Consider the following 22,883-nt stretch of genomic DNA (forward strand, 5'->3'; position numbering starts at 1 on the left):
ATAAAAAGGAAGAAGAAAATGGTTTGATGGTTAAAAGGGCAAAACTATTAATAATCTCATTGCAAACACATTCATTTGGAAGAAAAAAATGCAATTTTCAAAATATAATTTTCAAAGATATTTTATTTTTTAATATATACTTTTATCATATATATCATTTTACATTTGGCATTAAAATGTGATAAAAAAAGTATGACATGATATCTGTAGTGAAAGATGCATATATACAGAAAGTGTGATGACTGAACATACAGCTGGCTGCCAGTGTCTTTGTAGGCTGAGACAGGAGGATCAGGAGTTCAAAGCCAGCCTTAGCAACAGGGAGGTGTCAAGGAACTCAGTGAGACCCTCTGTCTAAATAAAATAGGAAATAAGGCTGGGGATGTGACTCAGGGGTTGAGTGCCCCTAAGTTTAATTCCTGATGCCTCCCCTCGACAAAAAAAAAAAAAAAAAAAAAGACAAAATGTATATGTAATAAATCATTAGTTTGCAATTAAGTGTTTTCTGGAGTTGAAAATGAGAGATCAATGTAGGTTAATAATTTTTAGTGATTACATTGGTAATAAATCATCACAAGTTCTATTGAACAAATAATATATGTCAGGTACTTGAATTTATCATAAAGACCCTAGATTTAAGAATTGATATTTGCTGCAGCTGGGAGAGATCAATTGTAGAATAATTGCCTAGCATGTGTGAGGTACTGGGTTCAAATTCCAGCACTTTGAAAACAGAAAGAACTAGAATTAATATTTGCCTTTAGGAGACAAGCAAAATTCAAAATCTCTAATTCTCTTACTCTGTCTCTCACAACTAGTAAATGAAAGATGTGACATGAAAACACAGACTCATGGATCCAAAAGCCTACACTTACCCACAGTCAGAAGTAAAAAACCAAACCAAAACAAAACACAAGCAAACAAGCAAATATAAATAAGTAAAAATTTATTAACTGAAAACTCAAAATTCAGCTTTATATTCATAATGATAACTTAAAAAGCAGAAGTCTCTCATAATTATTTTGTGGAATTATCTTTGTGTAAAATTAGTAATTATATTGCTTTGGATATCTTCAACTATTATTTTAATGTATTTGGTATGATTTAGCATTATCTCGAGGAAATTTTTCTATTGAAATTATTTCAAATAGCAGTTTTGCGTGATGTTTCTACATGATGAGAAATGATTTGGGTTTTCTCTTTCAATGTATTGCATTTCTAAAATTTAGAATTTGTTGAAATATATGCTAGCTATTTTGTGTGAATTACCTAGACATTACAGTCTGTACAAATATTGTATGGGAAGAAATGCATAAGAAATGTTTGAAAAGGAAATAAGAAATCGGATACCTTTTAAGAAACTAATAGTATGAAAGAAACTAACTTAAAAGGATGCTAAATTGTTGGGATATATTACATTTAAAACTAAGGTGACTTTAAAGAATAATGATTTTGAATAACAACCTATTATCAATATCAAAGTATTTCTTTGTTGAACAAATACCTTGCCATACCAGATAAGGTAAATATGGCAGACAAAGGAAGGATCTCACCTTCAAAAGAGATATCGAAAATATGCAATATTATTAGTCCCAGGAGACTGTGATAAGTCTTTGATCTTCTTAGAGGGTCATAGTGACCTATAAGATCACATTAGTGGAACATCCAAGATCAAGAGGTCCAATGACATACAAATAGCAAGGGTCCTTGTGGGGCAGTACTGTTTACAACATGTATTTTAAACTGAGCTGAAACCACTGGGAGTCAAATTCCCTCGCTGGCTCTGAAAACATTGTTACTGCGCTAATGAACTGAGAATACATACCAGTAAGAAGTCTGTCTTTAGCAATGTGCACTATGTGTTCATGATAAGAAAATCTGTGTAGAGTAACAAGCTTTAAGCAGATAATATGCAATAATTGATTAATAAGGTAATTTGAACTTGGTTTTCAAAAAAGGTAAAGTACATCTTCAGAATTTCTCTTTGTGTTTAGTAGTTTTGTATTCAACATAGTCAAACCATTTCTTACATTGTTTTGAGTTTTCCTTAAGAGTAGAGTAAAAGTATTTTTCTTGCATCTTTAGAATTCATATATGACATGAATTTTATACATGTATAGAACACAATTTTTTTTAAAAAATAGACATTGGTTTATCACTTTATCACACTGAAAATTTTTAATATTTTGTATGTAGATTTGTGAAGCTGGCAATCATTTCATCAATGTAATGTTGGCCCATCCCAATCATACAGGTTAGTTTCTTTTTCATTTTATCTTCCCTAGAGTGAATTTTGTTTAATAACTATTTTAAAAAGCCTCTCATCAGTATTTTTTAGGAGAATAGGTTATTTTTTAGAAATAACCTAAAAATAGTTCACCACATTTTTTTGTTGTTTTTCTGTTTGTTTTCCAAATATTTAAATGAAATGATATTCCCTAATAATGATCTCCTTAAAATGCCGTGTGCAGGTTCTCACCCATTCCCCCACACATACACCAAGCAACCACACTAAAATATGTGGAAAAGAACCTAATGATTAAAAAGTAAATCAGTACAAAATCAGTTGATGAATATTCAAATTACTTAACTCTCAATCTTGATCTGATCTGCCAATATTTATATAATCCATGATAGTGCGAATGACTTTTTAATTTTTTTCCCTAATGAGACTGAACTTTAAAGAAAAAGGAAAAAAGACAAAACTCAATCACACTGAAACAAGCAGTGTCTGGGAGAACATTTTAAATTTAATAGCTAAATGCATTTGAAAAGTTTATAGTGTGTCATTTTTAGTTGGTGTTGTTAAATCAGTCCTCTCATTTAGATTCAATAATATACAAGGATTCCCAAATGTTTACTGTAAATAGTACATAAATTTGTTGTAAACTTCAGATAGAAATTGTTAACATTTGGACTTCAGTTTATTGATCCAGCTAAAGATATAAGGTAGAGTTGTTTTCAAACATGTTTTAAGATCTACCTGAATTTTTTCACATTTTCTTGACAGGCTGGTGAAGCATATTAGATGCTTTCCCAAATAATTGATGTATGCAGCAAAATATACAGTATTACAAAGGAAATGTGTTATATTGAATATTTGAGAAAGCTGTGCTCTAAGAATATATTTTATTACATTACTTTAAAATTATGATTACTACTCACTGGGTGTGGTGATGCACATCTGTAATCCCAGCAGCTGGGGAGGTTGAGGCGGGAGGCTCGAGAGTTCAAAGCCATCCTCAGCAAAAGTAAGGTGCTTAAGCAACTCAGTAAGACCCTGTGTCTAAATAAAATACAAAATAGGGCTGCAGAGTGCCCCTGAGTTGAATCCCTGGTACCTCCCAACAAAAATTATAATCACTACTCAACATTTTTAGTATTATTGATCATCAATAATGTATGTGGATATCTGAAAATGCTATGCCATGATTTATGGTGGTGATAAAATTTCACATAGTGCAAATACTTTTATGGTTTGTTGTTTTCATTTGTATTGAAACATAGCTTACATTTCATAAAGGGGTTATATGTTACTTTTATCTGATACAAAATAATAGTATATACTGACTCTCTTTGAAGGCATGTGACACTCCAATAAGAATTTTCTGAGTCTAATATTTTTTCATGTAATGTAAAACACAATACAATTTAATAAAAATGTTTACCTAAAGTTATTTATATCACAAATTTTAGTCGTAATTTTGACCTGCTAACAGTTTGTCAGGCTTCTTAATTTATTTGGAGTACGATATGATCACTTCAAAATGAAAATTTTAAGACAGCCTGCATGTTAAATATGCATTTAAGAATGCACCCTATTTTAATATTTATTCCACACTTTATCTAGCTTTGTATATTTCTTCTGAGAAATCATATCTCATTCTAATTTTCTTTTCTTGATTGAGTTGGTCTTTTTTGCCTTAGGCTTAGGTGACTTTTTTATCATAAAGAGTCTATTAATTTTTAAGGTTATGCGATAGAGTAGGTAATTACAGTTCAGTTTTCCCAGGACTTTAGGTAATCTTCTAGTTGGTTTATTCATATTTTATTTTAGTTCTAGAAAATTGTGTTGAAATATTTTTTTAACTTGCAACATAGTGAGTTTATATTTAATATGGTAATTTTCACCAAGGGGATGTTACTCAATACAAAGTTTGTTTTACATTGAAACTCTTCCAATGTCAATATAAGGTGTGTTTTTTTTTTTCCATTAAATTTTTTCTCCATTTCAATATTAGATACATTGAATACACTTTTTCCAAACTTCTTTTTTCTGCTAGAGATAAATGTTTCAATTTTGACTAAAGAATGGTTTTAAAGTTGGTTTTGTTACAGTGTGGAATATAAGGGAAGTTAAATTATGCATCATTTGCCTCTAGTGTCTCCATCACTTTCTATTTTTATCTTTTTGTTATTGTTGTGGGATTAACATTTTCAACAACTTAAACACCTTTAGGCAATATATTCCATATTACTGAGGTTGATTTTCTTTTTATACAATTTCTTTCTTGAGTTTAGTTAACTTATTTTTAACTTTCCTTTTTTTTTTTCCAAATCTATTTGAGTTTTGGAGTTTCTTAATGATTATGTTCCCTAATGTTCACAAGTCTTGCAAACTTGCTTCAGGCCTCACTAAATCTCTGAGGCTGGCCTTGAACTTGGATTGTCCAGCTTCAGCCTCCCTCGCCACTGAGATTACAATAGTATATATCACTATGCATGTTTCCTTCTTTCTCTTCTAAGCCTCTGAGTGATGCTTTTCCCATCTAAGCTGCTTTCCCATCCTGTTTCCTCTCTTGGATGCCTTTATTGGAAACAGGACTTTCTAAGATGAAAATGTTTGACCTCACAACTTTCATATCATTTCATTTGGTTCTCTTCATTCAATGTACATAAATGTCCAAGTAGATTATCTTGCAAAACCATATACTGCCATTACACTGTTGTGTAATGGCACAACACAGGTATGTCTTCTTTTCACACTTGGGATCAGTTATCCCAACAGAAGTGACTCTGTTTTCACAATTCGAAAGTCTTCAGAATTTGTGACCTGGCGCTTGGGGCTTGCCTATAATCCCATTGGCTGGGGAGACTGAGGTAGGAAACCTCAAAAAAAGTCAACGTCATCCTCAGCAAAAGCAAGGTGCTAAGCAACTCAATGAGACCCTGTCTATAAATAAAATAAAAAATAGGGATTGGGATGTGACTCAGTTGTCCAGTGCACCTAAGTTCAATCTCCAGTACCCTCCCCCCCAAAATAATTTGAGTTCTTTATTCCTAAATGGGAAATGTTCTGTCAGTGGATACAGAAAGCTTGCCATACAACTCCAAGCTAAGGTTGATGATTAATTTAAAGATAAACCTTGTCTCTAAGTTAGCACTTTAATTTTGTACTTAACAGACAAATTCATCAGTTTGCCAGGTTAGCAATTTCTTGATAATGTATTTGACATGGCAAGTTTGCTCCAAAGTTATGGGTCCTCTTCTTGATCTCCTTTTTGGAAAAATGAACATCTAAAACTAAGAATATATTATGGAGGATATATATCAATTAATTAAGTAGTGTGTACAGACTCAGATCATAGGACTGACCTTTGAACTAAAGGACAAAAGGAAAACTATTCACAGAATATATGTCTTTTCCTGTAAATATGAATAAATGGAATCAAATGGAATCAAATTAATCAACTGGGCTTCAGTTACAAGATAGTCTGCATGATGGATGGCCTCTTACTATGGACTCTTGACCATACCAGAGGTTATATCTGTCCTGGTAAGAGGCTGCCCATGCTATTGATCCCAAAGATAGCTTTCTTCCCCACCATTATACTCCATTCATGCACCCATTTACTACACCTGAGCTGATCTGTTACAGAGTCTGAATGATATCAATTGACTGAGTCACCTTTTCTACATGTTGTTTGTTGTCTCTTCCATCATAGACGATTCCTATTGGGTATTGACATGTAATAGGAGCATCTTCACAACCACGCCACTCATATATTAATGAGTATGCTGCTTTTCTTATTTGTCCATTTGCTAATGTATCTAATTCTATGTACATTATAGCCAGAACCTTCAGGATTTCTGCCTATTAGGGTACTTCCCCCTCTCACTACTTTGTTTAATGATGGTCATTTAATGTGCCTTTCATGTGACCACATGCATTTTTTTAAAATTTATATTCACATACTAGCTAATTAATTAATCTATCAACTGAGATCATCCTTTTCCTCCTTTCAATTGGTTTTAAAGAACAGTTGATCTAGTAGGTGAATTGAAGAAAACATGTTGACTCCACAATAGTAGAAGACATGGTTGTTTTAGGATATCTACAAATGCAGCTGCTTTTAATGCTTAATCTGGTTATGCTTCACTCCAAATATATTACTTCTTTCTTAATAGTACATATTTCTGGGTTCACTCAGACCTATGATTTCATATGACTATAATAACTGTTGACAATGTCCATTTATGATCACATGAGCATTTGGTATCCCTAGGATGAGGCCTTCATCTTTATCAGGTTCCGCAGTATTCTAGAATTTTTTTCTTAAACAAATATAATTCTTCATTACAAATGGCATGACCTTGTTCCAGAATGCCATGGTTCACCATTGTAATTATCCATTTGGGTATTCCATAATGTACCACACATTATCTTTTACTACTGTTGATTTAATATGTAGACCATACCTAATTATAAGACCCAAATGCAGGAGTGCTTGTATTAAAGTTTGAGCCTGCTGCAATCTTCCTCCTTGAGCTCTACTAAAATATTGCATGTTTGGGTGTTATGTGGTATATGAATCCAATCAGTTTTTCCTGCTATGTAATATACTTCCATATCTAGAATTAAAGAAATTAAACCTTTCTTCTTAATAGTGGAAGACATAAACTGCTGTATGTTTCTTGGAGGGAATATCCCATAGTCATCTGGTTGCCTAATATTTTTAATGCATAGATCGTAAATCTTTGTAGTTTTATTATCTTACATTACTCCCATCTTGGAACCACGTAAGTCTCAATAAAGCTTTAAATATGTTAGCTGCTTCTACTTGTTCCATATGAATAGCACAAAATTATCAATTTAGTATAATAGGAGACTTTTAGTGAGATTCTTGATAACTTTAGGTTTTCTTGTCCGTTTAGGAAAGAGGGTCAACACATTAAAGTAGTTCTAGAACAATATTGAAAATGTATGCTATTATACATTTTAAAGAAGAGAAAATGACCTTGATACCATTTTCTTATAGATATTGAAAAATACATTTGTTAAATCAGTGGCTATATACTTATACCTAAACCTAGATTAATCTGTTTTAGTAAAGATAGCATTTTTAGTACTGAACCATTATACTCCAACTTTCAGGAACTGTAGAAGTGAATTAAATGATGAAATAATGGAAAAGATCGTCCAAGCATACTTAAGATCTTAAATACGTCACTAATCTCTTCATGGGATACAAAAATGTTTTACAGAAGAATGGACTCTTTCAGAGACTTCCAGGGCTTTACCCATTGCAATAACTGTTGCCCCAAAGACAGAAACACTATTTGGAAAATATTTTGAAAGTTTTACAAACTACAAAATATTTATATTCCAATTATTGATTCATAGTCTGGAGAAATTACCACTTTGGATCCAGTGGACCTATTTTATCTAATAGTCCTTGATATATAGATATATTTTACTTGCTGTAGCAGATACTACCATTAATAAATGGCCATAGCTCATTTAGTATAGTTCTTCTAATATGAGATTATGCAAATAATCATAATTTGCACTTGTTTTGGCATTGCAAATTCTTTCCTCCAGTTTTCCCAGACTATTTTTTCATCAGTGGGTTTGAAGTCTGAGAATTGATTTAGGTATAAAAATTGGGAAAGAAATAGTGAACTTCATAGTGTACCAACTCTTGTAATTCTCCTGATTATTCATCTGTAATTTATTTTGTTTGTCTAAATTTAGCAATAGCATTGTTAGGTATCCAACTGTCTAGCCTCTAGGAATTTTGTATTCATAGCTTTCTGTAGGTGAAGCTTCCTCCACAATTACTAATCATGGCTTATCATAGTTAGGTGGTATAATTGGAAATAGTTTCAATTTGGGGGAAGAGAAAAGATCCTTTAATCTCAATCACTACCAGGCATCTCAGTTTGAAAATGAACTCACTTCTAGTTTTCTTGAAACACCAGAGAGCCAACAACAATCTTAATGATGGCAGTAGCCCTTTTATTTACACATTGTATACAACTTTAGAAAACAGTGCATCCCATTGGCCTTTCCATGGAATGTGGGAAAGAACATGGAAATATGGCACATGGGGAGAAAAACTCCTTGCAAAGAAAAGGACCCTCCATTTGAAGCCTTATATAGATAATCTGCCCTAAGATTCTATTTCTCTGAGTCAATTCCAACCTTCCTCCCTTCCCTGCCATTCAAATGCTAATATTGCTTCTTTACTACTATGAGTGGTTGCTTGTTCATTCTTCTAGGTGCATGCTAGCATGGTGTTTGTTTAATCTTATTAGTATAATTAATCCTATATATTAAGCAGAGTGCTAAGAAGTCATAAACCTGCCTTCTTCCAATTTTTTATTTTGTTCCTCTTATCAAGTACCGTCAGATTCCTGTCACATGTATTCTTCTATAATGTATTGGTTCACATTGGCTAGGTCCCATAGCTCCTTGGGAATATAATCTCTTTTTCCCTTAACTAACTTAGGAAAACCTTAGGTAGAGTAATACAATGATAGTTACTGGTAGAGGTTAGGAGGGAATATGGGGAGGGTTCTAAAGAAGATTTTCTCACAGCATATTTTCCTTTTTATTGACTTCCAGTAAAGGGATATTAATCTGTAATTGTAACAAGTGGGTCACTTCTGTAGGCTCAGGAGGTTTGTGAAAAATACAGATCTTCCAAGATTTTTGGACAACCTTGGAATGTACTGTATACCTTTGGAGTTGACTACTCTTACAATTAAGTACTGGGTCTGCTCCTCAGCTTTCTGTGGCCTCACATGGCAAAAGATAAGATTTCTTTACATGTTACCAAGGAAGATTTCTAATATTCAAATTTGACTTTTAATTGGCAATAAAGTTTCAGTTCTAACACTTGCTTTGTCCATTATATTGACAGAAATTACCACTTGATTCTATTCTTTGTATTAGACCAGATGAAACATTGCCCTCCATCATATACCATTAGTAAAATGTGTCACACCTGCACTGCTGTCTTGTACCAGAAACTATCTATTCTGTATTTGCAAGCACTGAAGCACTCATTGCAGACTCTTCAGTAGGTTATTCAACTCTAAATGTCCATTCCAGCATCTGCTTTTAGAGTTACTCTTGGTGTCAACCTAGGGATGCCAACACAAAAGTGAAGATTAGTGTTCAGAAGGTTTGTAACAGGGTGATTACATAAACATCAAGATAGAAATTATGTTTAGGTAAGAAGTTGATAGTGATGCGTTCTCAGGAAGCATCTACAATGAGCATTTGTATGAATGAGCAAGGATAAATAATGTAGTCCTGAATTGAAGTCATCTTTACTGTATTGATCAAATATTTGATTAAGACTAATCCAAGAAGAGAGGGTAACCTTGCCTTAGGTTGCTTTTTTCTTCTGACAAATCCTTATGAGATTCACTGAGAGATAAAGGAGTTCTTCCTGTAGCACTTCCTGAATCAACAGAATAAACTCTTTACTCCGGAGAAAAATCAGGGTGGTGGAAAATTTTAATGTAAAGAACCTTCTGACTTTCACCAGGCATGTAGTTCACCCAGTAATTCTACTCAGGAGATCGAGGTAGTAGGATCACAAGTTAAAAGTCAGCAAGGCAACCTGGTAAGAAAAAAAGAAAAGGAATCTTCTGATTTCAGTTTTACAGAAACTCTATTATAACAACTGTAGGTTGAGAAACATCACAGAGAATGTGTGTATAAAATTAGTAATCATTAAACTTACATATTATTACAATTAGAAACTATATACACTAGAAACATTTTCTATATACACACATTTTTCTGTGTCATAAAACATATTCATTAATCTACAAATTACATTTAGAAGAAATGTGAACTTGTGTTCTCTTGATCATGCCCCCCCACCACCTCCAGGGGTTGAAAACCCATAAACTATAGGTTTTAACCCTGATTATCTTATGTGCAATATGAAATTCAATGACTATAACTAGGGTAGTTTCCTCAATTATCTTTCTTTTGATTAATATAGAGACTTTACACAAAGATGTTTACATAAATCTTATGAGATAATCTCTGGAATTAAATGGCATTCATGTTTACCCTTATCTTGCAATGAGCAGTGCATGAAATCTGCACAGTACTGAATATATTTTTTACTTTGATATTTCAACCATGGTTGCAATATTGAAAATAACATACTGACATTTCATTATGACTTTAGAGTTATAACCAAAAGAGCTTAGTTGATTTGTTATCTGATTAAATCTTGCTAAGGAGAATAAAACAGTAATTTTATAATTCATATTTAATTTTACAAATGTCACAGCTCAAAGTTCAACTTGAAATCATTGTAAATTTTATTTTCTAAAATGTTTCTTGAAAAAATTTGAAGGAGAAAAAAAAAATCAAATGACAATATGCTAAACATAATGAGAGCTGTAAATAACATTCTTGATTGCTGAAAAGAAATAATTACTTGATATTTCTGAATATTAACTATACTGATTTGACTTAATCTTCTTATGAGAGATTTTCACACTCCTCTGATATAAATGGCATTTTTATAAATTTTGCTTTGTGTTTTCACTAATTTAATACAAAGGAAGTTTTGAGGTATTTAATAATCTCAACCAAACACATGTACTTAGACCCTAAAGGAGAGTATGAAGAAACATAAAACTGTCAAAGCACATTTTATCATTTTACCATGTAACACTGCTGCAGCTATTGATATGCAAAATAAATTTAAATATTATTTTATTTAAAATATTGAGGATTTTATTATCCTACATATTCTGCAATCTTATAGCAATGTAGTTTAAATATGATCAAAAATGATAGCTATTTTATCTGAGACAAAATGTCATAACATTTTAAATTGGGTCTCTTCTGAGCAATTTATGAAATAGATTACTATAAATATGTAATGACATTTCATGTTGTATGTAATTGTTCTCAGAAATTTAGTATAATACAAGCATATGATCTAATTCACAATATGTGACATCATTGACCTTTTACTCTACTTTCTAAAAGGAAATAATGCCTGTTTCCCACGTCCAAATTATAACCCCTTCACATGGATGTTTTTGCTGGTTTCATGTCCTAACTACACCTATGAGGTATGCTGTTCATGAATGTAAATCATAGCAATTTATTTGATGATATACTAAATGATATGTTTATATATGTAAATATATATAACATTATATATAAGTTAATATAAATTATAAAATGTATATTGGTTTTATCTCTATATATGGAAGCAAGATATAAATTTTAATTCAAGAATAGATGTGAAAAGCATAGTTCAACCACAATTTTCACTGTAAGAAAAAGAATATTAGTGTATAAATGTATCCGTATTTAAATATTTTGAACACTCTATATAAAATGTCTTTAAAGATTTTGGATTTTAAATTTTATCCATGTTAAAAACAATAGTCTCCATTTTCTTATGGATGGGGTACTATTTTATGGAATTTTGGACTTTCATGTGTAAAAATTGAAGTATTAACTTTGGAAATTTATTTCTACCTGTAGCCTTTCTATTATTTTAATATTTTAAATTACATGTTTAAGGCTACAAGTGAACAAATTATTATATGAACCGTATGTGTGTGTTAATTTATTAATTTTTGTTTTAATACAACAGATTGGGTCATGGATTAGTTTCACAGTCATGACACAAACACTGCCAGGTAAGATCTAGGTTTATTGCCAATTATGCAAAGTGAATGAATCTTTAAAGAGAGTCGTTTCTGAGAATAAGGACTGTTGTACTAAAGTTTGGTGTGTTTGCAAATGGATTTTTATGCTTTCTTATTTTGATTTTTTAGCAGTATTAAAAATATTGGACCATCATTTATCTCTACATGATTGCTGCCAAAACCAAGATAGGAAGTGTAATTCAAGTATATTTATAAATTGATGAAGTTTTGTTAAAAATAGTGGTAACATGCCCTTCCTTTGAAATTCTCTGTTATACACAGACAGGCCCATGTATCTGTCATGTGCTCAAGTTTTCATGTGAATCTGAGAAAGGACAATTGCAGAGCATGTGTGGGTATTCTCTAATATAGTACATTTTAGTGCACAGTAGAAAATTGAACTGCATACACATTATATATTGGAAGAAATATAGATTATATTCATTTCATCCATTTGTTCCATTGTACAAAAATTTTGAACCATAATGTGGCTTAGAATATTATATGTGTGTTTATATGTGTAGAAGGATATTACATGCATATGGGAAAATATTATTAAAAAAATTCAGACAAAAATTTTATATTTGGGAGAATTTTATGGCAGTAAGTCATCAAAAATATGGATTTATTTTGAACTTTGCTACATATTTTTCTTTATTCATACATGCAATAAATATTGAGTGAATATACATTATGCTAGGCAATGAATGTAAAGAAATTGATAAGAAAAACTACAACATTTTAGAAATGTTTCAAAATTTGCATATGATACTGTTTTTTGTTTAAAATAAGTTATTATATTCATCATAGAAATAAGAAAGGATAATTATTTCTTTTTTTTCTAGTTGGGATATTTACACTTCTGATGAGTATCCAGATGTCCTTGTGGGCACAAAAGAAACATAAGGTTTATGTGAAGAAATTCAACTCATACATGCATAGAAAATCAGCAATAATTCCATTCATATTATAAGAAAAAAATAAATATTCTTAAATCATATCAAGAAAAGCAATACATAAATTCACTAAATCAGACTTAATGAAGGATAATTGACTGTTAAACTCTAGCAATTCATCAAGTGTTTTTAAAAAATAAAAATATAAAATGTTAGAATTTACCAAATTTAAAATAATAAACTTGAGGCAGAAAAATAGAAATGATAAGTATAATTAATGAAGAATAAAAATGAATATATTTACAAGGGATTGATCCTTGAACACATTTTCTTAATTTATTGATTCTATTGCAACATTCTTTCATAAGAAAATTCAAATATTTGAATTCTAAAAGAAATGTTTTTGAAAGTCATAGCCTTTACATCCCTTGAATTTCATACATTATTTTGAGAGCAATTCAATTTTTTATTTTTCATTGTGCTACTCTGTGAAATGTCTTATGTTATTGAGTTTAATTTTTTGTGAAAATTGTACTTACATTAAAAGTGAATTTTACATAAACAGTCATGTATCTTATTTACTCCTACTCTATCTATACATTATATAATATCATTATATACTATCATTGTGAAAACATAATAATGAAAATATTTTCAAAACATTATATGTTCAATTTTTTAAACATACATTTTGATAGGTTTATATGTAATTTATTTTACACATATAAATTATAGGGATATTTTAATATATATACATATATGTAATTCAAATGGATTGTATGGTCAAAAGTGCATTAGTAATTTGTCACATTTAGAATGGAAAGATTTTTTTTTTATTTTTACATATTTTCAATGCCTATATCCTCTCAGTTCTGTGTACAGTAACGTGTATCTGTATGTGAGTATGCATATAATTATACACGTATGTCAGAGAAGACTAATATTATAAAAACCAAAGTGTATACTAGTTAAAAATATTTGAAAGGAATTCTCATTTCTTCATTTTTAAATTGGGATTATTTAGATTGGTAAGTTTCTAGAGCCTTTCTAATTCTCAGATTATGTACTTGCGTGACAAAATATCCTCATTAAAGCTCTTAGATTATGTACCTATATGACAAAATATCTTGGTAAATGTAGACCTATATGCACTAGGTAATTGTTTATTGTATGTGACCAATTATTCAAGAAATAAAAGTTCATCTCTTTGAGAACTTTATCATCATTCATAAATATTTACTGTTAAAATATCTCAGGGGACAACAACCACTAACTCCCTAATGCAAAATAGTGTGATTTCATGTAATCTTCTTAAAAGGAATCATTAGTGTATTAATCAACTACTATCATATATCCTTCATTGAAACACTAAGGGCAGTTGGTGGTTTTGTACCTGAATCCTGGCTGAAACTAGCCCAGAATGTGCACATTCGTTTGCAACTAAGAGATCTTTATTGTTACAAAGAGGGTGGAATTCATATGCAATTGACAATTCTCTTCACATTGTGTACATATGCCCTTATCTCACTTGTTCATCCATATTTGTTTCTTCTCATTTATTATCTTATGGCTGGTAGACATACCTTAGTTAATGAATACCTCAATTGTGAAGTTTTTAAAAATTTATTTTTCATTTTTACTTCTTGGGTTTCTATATATTTTTCTCTATATTATTCTCTGTACTTTTCTCTATTGCCAAACACATCACTAAGAGAGCCTGATGAAATTACACCTTCTTGTTTTTCACTTGTAAAGCTACAGATAAAATCTTGCAGCAGTCATATATACACCTTCAGTTTAAAACTTTATTTCCTGTAGTCAGAGTTGCTGAACCTAAGTGCATGTACACTCCCCACATGCACAAATGAATGTACACATACATACTCATAATTTCTGTGAGTTTAATTTTTTAATACTTAATACTTCCTCTTTCTCTAGCTTTTTCTAGCCATAACTTTTATTCCTACAGTATTTGCTCCAATTGTTTTCAAGTTCTGAACTCTGATCCATGTTCATAATCATGTTTAAAGAGTAGGATGAGGAGCAACAACCACTCTCTTATGATTTCCTTTGTACTTATTCACTTCAAATGTATGTGTATGGCTTCTTCTCCTAAATACAAAATAAAAATCAGAATGAAACGCTCTATAGTAATTACATAAATAACAATTTTGTACTGCTGCTTAAAAACTTGGGTATTTCTTTTAATACAAAGCAAATCTCTATGATAAAATCATATATTCACTCAGATGTTCTGTTAGCAGAGATAGCTTAATTTCAACTTATGGAATATTTTGTAGAAATAATATTTACCCCACATAAATTTTAGGTGTCTTCACTGGGTTTACATCTCTATGGGTGGCAGGGAGGACTGTAATAGTTCAGAAAATTGGAACTTTAAGTATAAAGTTAAAGTCAAAATTAATATATGACATAGTTTGTTTAATGTGTAGGTCATAATTTGATCATGTCCATTAAAAAGTAAAGGTTGAAAACTACATATGCATATATTAGATAAATTAACTATAATATTATTAACATAGTTATTGAAATAATATGCTGTCCTAAATATAATTCACTATACCTTCTTTTCACAAAATGTCTACTTTCTCCTCCTATAAAAGAGCACTTACATTCTCAAACTCTAAAATCTCTGCTTATGTCTATTTTCAATAATTGTGATTTTTATGTCAAGGAAAGATTCTAATAATATTAGCAACTCACATATTTCATGACGTTAATAGAGAAATTATGAAGGCAGAATTTCTAATTTAACGAAAGATGTATATACTTGGCATCTTCATAAAAGTGGTAAGTGGTGGGCCAATAAATTTTGTCTTTTGAGAAAGGGACAAGTTAATGCTATCATCAATCATATCAACTGGAGAATAGTAAAGGAATTCTGATACTCCTCATCTAAATTTTCATACTCCATTTGTAGATGGATCTGTTTATGGAATTCAGTGTTGGAGATGGACAATCAAAAAAGAACAGAGAAAGGCACAAAACAGCCTCAACTTTTTAAATAATTTGCTTATTGAGGAGACAGAAAATTAACCAAAATTGAAATTCTGCATTTTTCTTGCTTAATTATGGTATCAAACCTTAAATATTCTTTAAAATATGCATGTGCATAAAAGTAACATAAAGTTGACAACTGCAGTCATGAAATTCTCCCACACACCTGGGATCCATTTGACTCAGCTTGTTCACAAACACATGCTTGCTCTTAAAGCATCCCACATTTCTTTTAATACTTAGTAATATGCCTATGCCTTTTAGTATTGTCTTGGACTTCCACGGAATTTTTGTTGTTCCATATTGTGCCAATTTTTGGGCCTATGGTTGGATGATCAAAAGTTCTTAAAAGCTTTCAATAATTGTGACTAAAGGAATATTATTGTTTTGAAACAAATTTATTATCCATGTGTCACTCAAAAATACCTGGACACTGTCCCTTCCAAGCAGGAGACCATAAAACTTGAATTACAATCAAACTAACAATTTGCAATTTTTAAAATTGCAATGCAGAGGTTGTTTTATTATTTAAAAACAGGAAATAAATTCATGCAAGTACAACCTGGTTTTAATGTAAAAATAATATTATTAACAAATGTAAAATAATCTCTAGGAGGATAAAAGGAAGATAATTAAAATGCAGGTAATTAAAGCAATATTAGATTTTTTTCCATATTTCATTATTTTATTTCTTGAGTTATAGAGGATGGATGAATATTGCCCCAACCTGCCAGTGCTTATTTAAAAATCACTGAGATTAATATATCAAAATTATGTGAGATAGAAGTGGTGATATATAGGAACACTCTGTACAATCTTCCCAAATCCTTTAAGTTACTTTTAAGAAAAAGATTAAAATATGTAATTTAGTCTTTTTCTTTATAGTTTCCACATATGATCTTGGACAGACTCATGCTCTAGTCATTATAGGCAACTCCAAACTGATATATCTGTTAAGATACATATGTCCTATTAATTTTTTCTATATCATATGCCACTGGTAGTATGTGATGACCCAGAGTGCTATTTTAAAGAGTAATTCTGTCAACTGCTAATTATTTTTTTCTGACTGTGCATTATTTGAATAGATTATCAAGACTCTTGGCAGTGTTTTATCTTATATCTGTCAATGCTATATGTGGAGTACAGCTTTGAATGATTCATATATAGCTGGATATTTCTTCTCTATGTAGTACCAAAATTATGTGTTTTAACTACAAAATACCTGTTTGAAATTTCTTAGGAAAAAATAATCCCATTGGCTTAAAAAATTGTTGTGAATCTGATTCATATGATCAGTTTTCTTTGGGACCATTTTCTAATATAACTTTTTAGAATGCATTAGCTCTCCATTTTTATTTTAAAAATTAAAAATATGCCTATAAATCTTTCCTCATAGAAATGTATAGATCTGTACATTCATGTCCAATACCATGTGATCCGTTCATTTACTTGGTGTTTAGTTATTTTCTCCCACATGTTCACAGTTGAGTCAAGATGAAACTCCTCAAACTGTGACTGGACCAGGTTGGTACCCCATCAATGTAGGACTCTCTATATTCATTTAGATCAAGTATCCACTCAAGACAAAAACTGAAAATTATCTCAATTAGAAGTGGAAAAATAAAATCCAGATCTCAGTTTCTACCTTCAAATCATCTAAAACAATTATTTTTATGACTTTTCCAGGTAATAGTTTTGCACCTTCATTTTGGAGTTTTTTTAAGAAGAGTAGCCAATAAATTAGTAACAATTTTTTAAAATAATTTCACCTATGAGATTTAATACATTTTGTGATTTCTATAGTTTTGATTACTTATATTGTTAAAAACAACTGCAAATTTCATTTGATTCAATCATTACTCTGTTAGCTATTTTTGGAATAATTTTTGGAATAATATTGTATTTAAAAACAATTTGCAAAAATATTGTGTTTTACAAATGTCACATCTTCGTTTCTTACATTTATTTACAAATATTACCTGGAGAGAAAAATATCAAAACAGAAACAGAGGAATCAGTTGCCAATCCAATCCATATTATTACAGCATGCTCTTTCTCAGCTTCTCCCATGAACTGTTTTCTACCACAAACTGTTAAATTAAGGTGTATTTTGTGTTTTCTTTTTGTTTGTTTATTTGTTTATTGGTTTAAATTTGATTAAAAATAGACTTGTGTGGCTGGAGTTGTGGCTTAATTGTAAAGCACTTGCCTAGCACGTGGGAGGCCCTGAGTTTGATCCTAGGCACCACATAAAAATAAATAAACAAAATAAAGGTATTGTGTTCAACTGCAACTTAAAAGTAATTTAAAAATAGACTCATAAGGGATTTTGCTTTTTAGCAAATTATTGTGGAAAAAGATTGTTATTCTCTGACTCATACAAACACACACAACATCGATCAACTTTTAGAAATATTACTTCTTACATGAAATATATAAAATGAAAATATTCTCATTTTTTAAATGTATATGTTCAATCTTATCTCTCTAAAAAATGCTATGCATAACACATAAGACAAATGAAATCATAAAATTCAACCATGGTTGTATGTTGACCTTTACCCTTCTTCCAACAATTAAACACATTTTCAAGATATTTCAGTTCAATTTTAAGTAGTTAGCTTTCAGCACATGTTAATTTTAGCAGTTATGGGTCAATTATAATATTGATGCTCATAAACTTAAGAAAATGATCTGTGAATCAACAATGAGGATTTCTTCTCTTTTCATTTGTACTGAACAAAAAAGAGAAGAAAACCCTGCAGTTGCTCCTGGATTTTAAAGGTCATTATAGTAAATGTTGCGCTATAAGCACAATTAAAGGCATTTACCCAGTTTTTTGCATAATGATAATAATTAAGAAACGTTTATTTTAAAGGCTGTTTAAAAGTTAATTTTCACCCAGGTGCAAACCAAAGCTTGTAATTTGCCATCCTTCAGAGGAGTTTTGGTTGTGACAACATACAAAATCATCTCCACAGACAGGCCCCCTGCTACAATAGGATTTAGGTTTTTAACTCTAGTTTGGTAATGATACTTAAAATGCATGATAGATAATAAAAAAGAATATACAATCATCACAGGTTTATCTTCTTGAGAAAAGGGAAGACATATTTTCATATTGTTTGAGAAATTAAATCTTATAAGTCTGATGTCAGAAAGAAATGTTATTTATATCACATTCACAACAGCCTCAAAGCATAATTCCCTTGCATTACATCTTTCTACCAGTTTGAAAATCGGCGTGATTTCTTTGATTAATTCTTATCCACAATTCATTCTTCTTTCAATGATCTTAATGCTACCCATTCTCCAGATGATTTATTTTCTAAAAGCTCTTCAAACTTCCTCACAGAATCTCCAAGTAGCATATTTGTTATGCTTTAATCATATACTAACTAAATCAGAAGAGAACAAAATCTAATGGCAATCTTCTAATTCAAGAAGTTTTACTTCAAAGTGAAGTTAATGACATTAAAAAGTAATTCAGTTAGGAAATACATATAATTTATTTAAAATTGTCTTGATACTGGTTAAATTTGCATATGTGTTCACACACCAGTATTTTCCTTATCTATAAAATGAAATATTTTCACAACCCATAATATTTGTTTCCTAAATACTATTTCAGGAAGTTGCTACAGATTCAAATAATTATTAGTTCTCATTGTTTCTAAAATTACATATTATAAAATCCATTTTTGAATCATATGAGCAGCACTTTTTTTATAACATACTTTTTATAAATTTATTGAAAATATTAATGTTTCACATGTGGAAACAAGTGTAAATTCTACTAAAATAAATGGGATTCCTTCTTTAATGGAGTTTTCTTTTCAAAGTAGAAAATCAGAATACAAGTAAGTGATAAGTAAATTCATACTGGGATCAATGCTAAAAAGAAAGTAGGTAGGAGTTATCACAAAGTAGATAGCAACATGTGAGGTATGATGAATCACATGATGTGATCTTGAATTTCCTCTCAAGGGTGTGAACTTTCATCTGACACCTGTAGAATATTCAGGGAGGTGTAGCATTGCAGGTAGAATATTTTAGAGAGAGAGAAGAGCAGGAAACAAAGAGGGAGGGAGGGAGTCAGAGTAGGGGAGGGCAGAAGAAGGGAAAGGATCTTTAAGAAAGGTGTGGCAGGCGAAACCGGGGGCCCAGGGTTACGCCACGTGCATCTAAAGATGGTGACTGGCAGAGAGTGAATGGCGTCCTGATTATACTTGGAGAAGGCAAGAAGCATTTACAATTGGCTGCATGATAATCAGTTCAGCCACCTAGCGCGTGGACAGATGTACTTTACATGTATGCTCGAGCGAGTGATCACTTGACCTTTAACAGGATTGGATGGACATATCTGGTTACAATTGCTTATGCATGAGACTGCTTATGTATTGAGGGTGTTATTTGAATAAACGGGAAGCTGCTTCATGAACCTCTGAAGTGTACATGTCTTTCGTCCCGCTAGTCGGGCCATAAGAGAAGCGGCTGCGGAGTCGCTTGGAGCAGCCGGGCAAAGAAGCTGTGATTTTCAGTAAGTGGTGGCCCAGACCGCAATCAAACGAGGATCAGACTGGGAATTGGTGAGCGCTCAGGTATATAAAAGACAGTTTCGCTAGCGTAATTAATGAGAAGGTTTCCCTATTTGAGGAAACGGTGGCCTTAAGATTTTAACAGAAGGTTCCCCTAGAGAGGGAATATTAACTGAAGATTCTCCTAGAGAGAGAATATATTGAAAGGCTGTCCCAAGAGACAGCAAAGGACATCCCATAACAAATATGTGTAAGTTATTTGTGTTACCTTTCCTTGTTTGGTTTCTGTTTGTTGTTGTTGTTGTTGTTGTGACATTAGTTCGTTTCTGTCTTACTTCCAAAAAACCAAAATCTTAAAAACAGTTAAGAGAAGGGGAAAAGATATTAGAAACTGTAGAAAAAGAACAATCAAGTCAAGCTTCTGAAAGAGAAAGTAGATGTTCAGACCTCTGTGCTTCCGCCAGAGCAGTATTAACTCCAGAGATGGGAGTACAGCCAATACCTACTTCAGCTGTTGGCCCATTACCTAAAGGAACAGTGGGACTAGTTCTGGGGAAGTTCTTCTGCTTTAAAAGGATTAAATATTGTCCGTGGATTTATAGACCCTGATTTTACAGAAGAAATAAAAATTCTTGCTTCTTCACCAAGAGGTGTAGCAATAATAGCTCAGGGTGATGGCATAGGCCAATTGTTGGTCTTACCCAGTTGCTATGATCAATATCCATCAAAAAATATTATTAAGGAAAAATAAAGGATTAGGTTCTACTGGCCAAAATATGGTCATGTTAACATGGGGTTTAAAAGATAGGCCTATGACAAAGTGAGAGAAGTAAAAAGTTTTGAGGGTTTATTAGATACTGGGGCTGACAAAAGTATTATCAAAATTACAGAATGGCCCAAAGCCTGGCCACTTCAGCAGGCAGATCAGACTTTAAGGGGATTGGGTATAGTTTCCAATCCTAACAATAGCGCAGCCATATTAAAATGGAAGGTGGCTAACCAAGAGTTATGTTCTGATACTGCCCGACATAATGCAGTTGCGGGCAATCCTCAATGGAATCTAAACATGCTGACAGGCCAAGGACCATATGAAAAGCAATGTAATCAGATTAATTTCTACCCCAGTGTGTATCAAAAAATTAACTGTCAACTTTTTTAATCTATCCTTATATGGATGATATTTTGCTAGCTCATAAGGAAAAACCTGTCTTAGAGCAATGTTATAATTCCTTACTAAAGTCACTTGAAAGATGGGGCTTACACATTGCCATTAATAAAGTACAAATCACAGACACCAAAAACTTCCTGGGATCTATCATAAATGCAATTATGGTTAAACCCATAAAAGTTGCCATTCGGGTGGACAAACGTAGAACTTTAAATGATTTTCAAAAACTTTTGGGTGATATTAATTGGATTAGACCTTACCTTCATTTACTCACCTCAAGTTTGGGTCCCCTGTTTGATATTCTTAAAGGTGATTCTGACCCTCTTTCTAAGCGAGTGCTTACCCCTACGGCTCGAACAGCTCTCAAGCTTCTTGAAACAGCTATGGAAAAGGCTCATCTTGATCATATTGACCTAACTAAGCCTTTATCATTCATAGTCTTGGCCACAAATAAGTTAACCACAGGAGTGTTTTGGCAAAAGGGTCCTATTCTATGGGTTCACATGAATTACACCCCTAACAAGGTCTTAGCCTTGTTTACTGAATCTGTGGCAGAATTAATCCTTAAGGCGTTAAAAGGATCCCTTTCCACCTTTGGATCACATCCCTCAACTATCACTACTCCATATACTACTGATCAGATACAATATCTTATTAATAATTCAAATTCATGGGCTGTAGTCTTTACTAGTACTTCTGCTGTGTTTGACAATCATTTGCCATCTGATCCTCTTCTCCAATTTTGGAGTCAACATCCTATAATTTTTCCTAAAGTCACCTGAAAAGAACATATTACAGGAGCTACCTTATACTTACTGATGGATCAAAAAATGGTACGGGTGCTGTTACTATAGATAATGTTACAGAAATATTGTTGTTTAATACTCTATCTGCACAACAAATGGAACTATTAGTAGCTATAGAAGTATTCAAAACCCACCATGAGCCTTTTAACCTATTCTCTGATAGCAAATACATTGTTAATGCTGTTCAAAATTTAGAATTAACTGGTCTGATTTCCCTCACCTCCACTATTACTAAATATTTGCAAAGTTTACAAAAACTTATTTGGGACAGAAAAAATATTTTTTTTTATTCGGCATGTTTGGGCTCATACTGGCCTTCCAGGTCCTTTAAGTTTACACAATGATTTAACAGACATGGCCACCAGAGACCCACATATCTTTGATGCACTTGAAAATGCAAAAAATTTTCATTCCAAATTTCACTTAAATGCTTCTACTCTACGTTTACGCTATCAGATTACTAAGGCAACAGCTTGGGACATAGTCAAGTCTTATGCAAAATGTGCTACACTTATTCCTAACACCTTGT

The 22,883-nt window shown here is 31.8% G+C and overlaps 1 protein-coding gene and 1 long non-coding RNA gene across 2 annotated transcripts in view; both read left to right on the forward strand.

Annotated features, from left to right (window-relative positions):
- Nucleotides 1–14,046, forward strand: part of TECRL (trans-2,3-enoyl-CoA reductase like) — a 101,747-nt gene extending 87,701 nt beyond the window's left edge. The window contains exons 9-12 of the mRNA XM_079153021.1: nt 2,197–2,254; nt 11,252–11,337; nt 11,871–11,916; nt 12,771–14,046. Coding sequence (XP_079009147.1) covers nt 2,197–2,254; nt 11,252–11,337; nt 11,871–11,916; nt 12,771–12,898 — 318 coding nt within the window. The 3' untranslated portion in view covers nt 12,899–14,046. The remainder of the gene's footprint in view (nt 1–2,196; nt 2,255–11,251; nt 11,338–11,870; nt 11,917–12,770) is intronic.
- Nucleotides 1–22,883, forward strand: part of LOC306669156 — a 1,049,088-nt gene that overhangs the window by 418,245 nt on the left and 607,960 nt on the right. The gene's annotated exons all lie outside the window — the stretch shown is intronic.

This window comes from Sciurus vulgaris, assembly GCF_902686455.1.
Source record: "Sciurus vulgaris genome assembly, chromosome: 9".
Taxonomy (NCBI): Eukaryota; Metazoa; Chordata; class Mammalia; order Rodentia; family Sciuridae; genus Sciurus; species Sciurus vulgaris.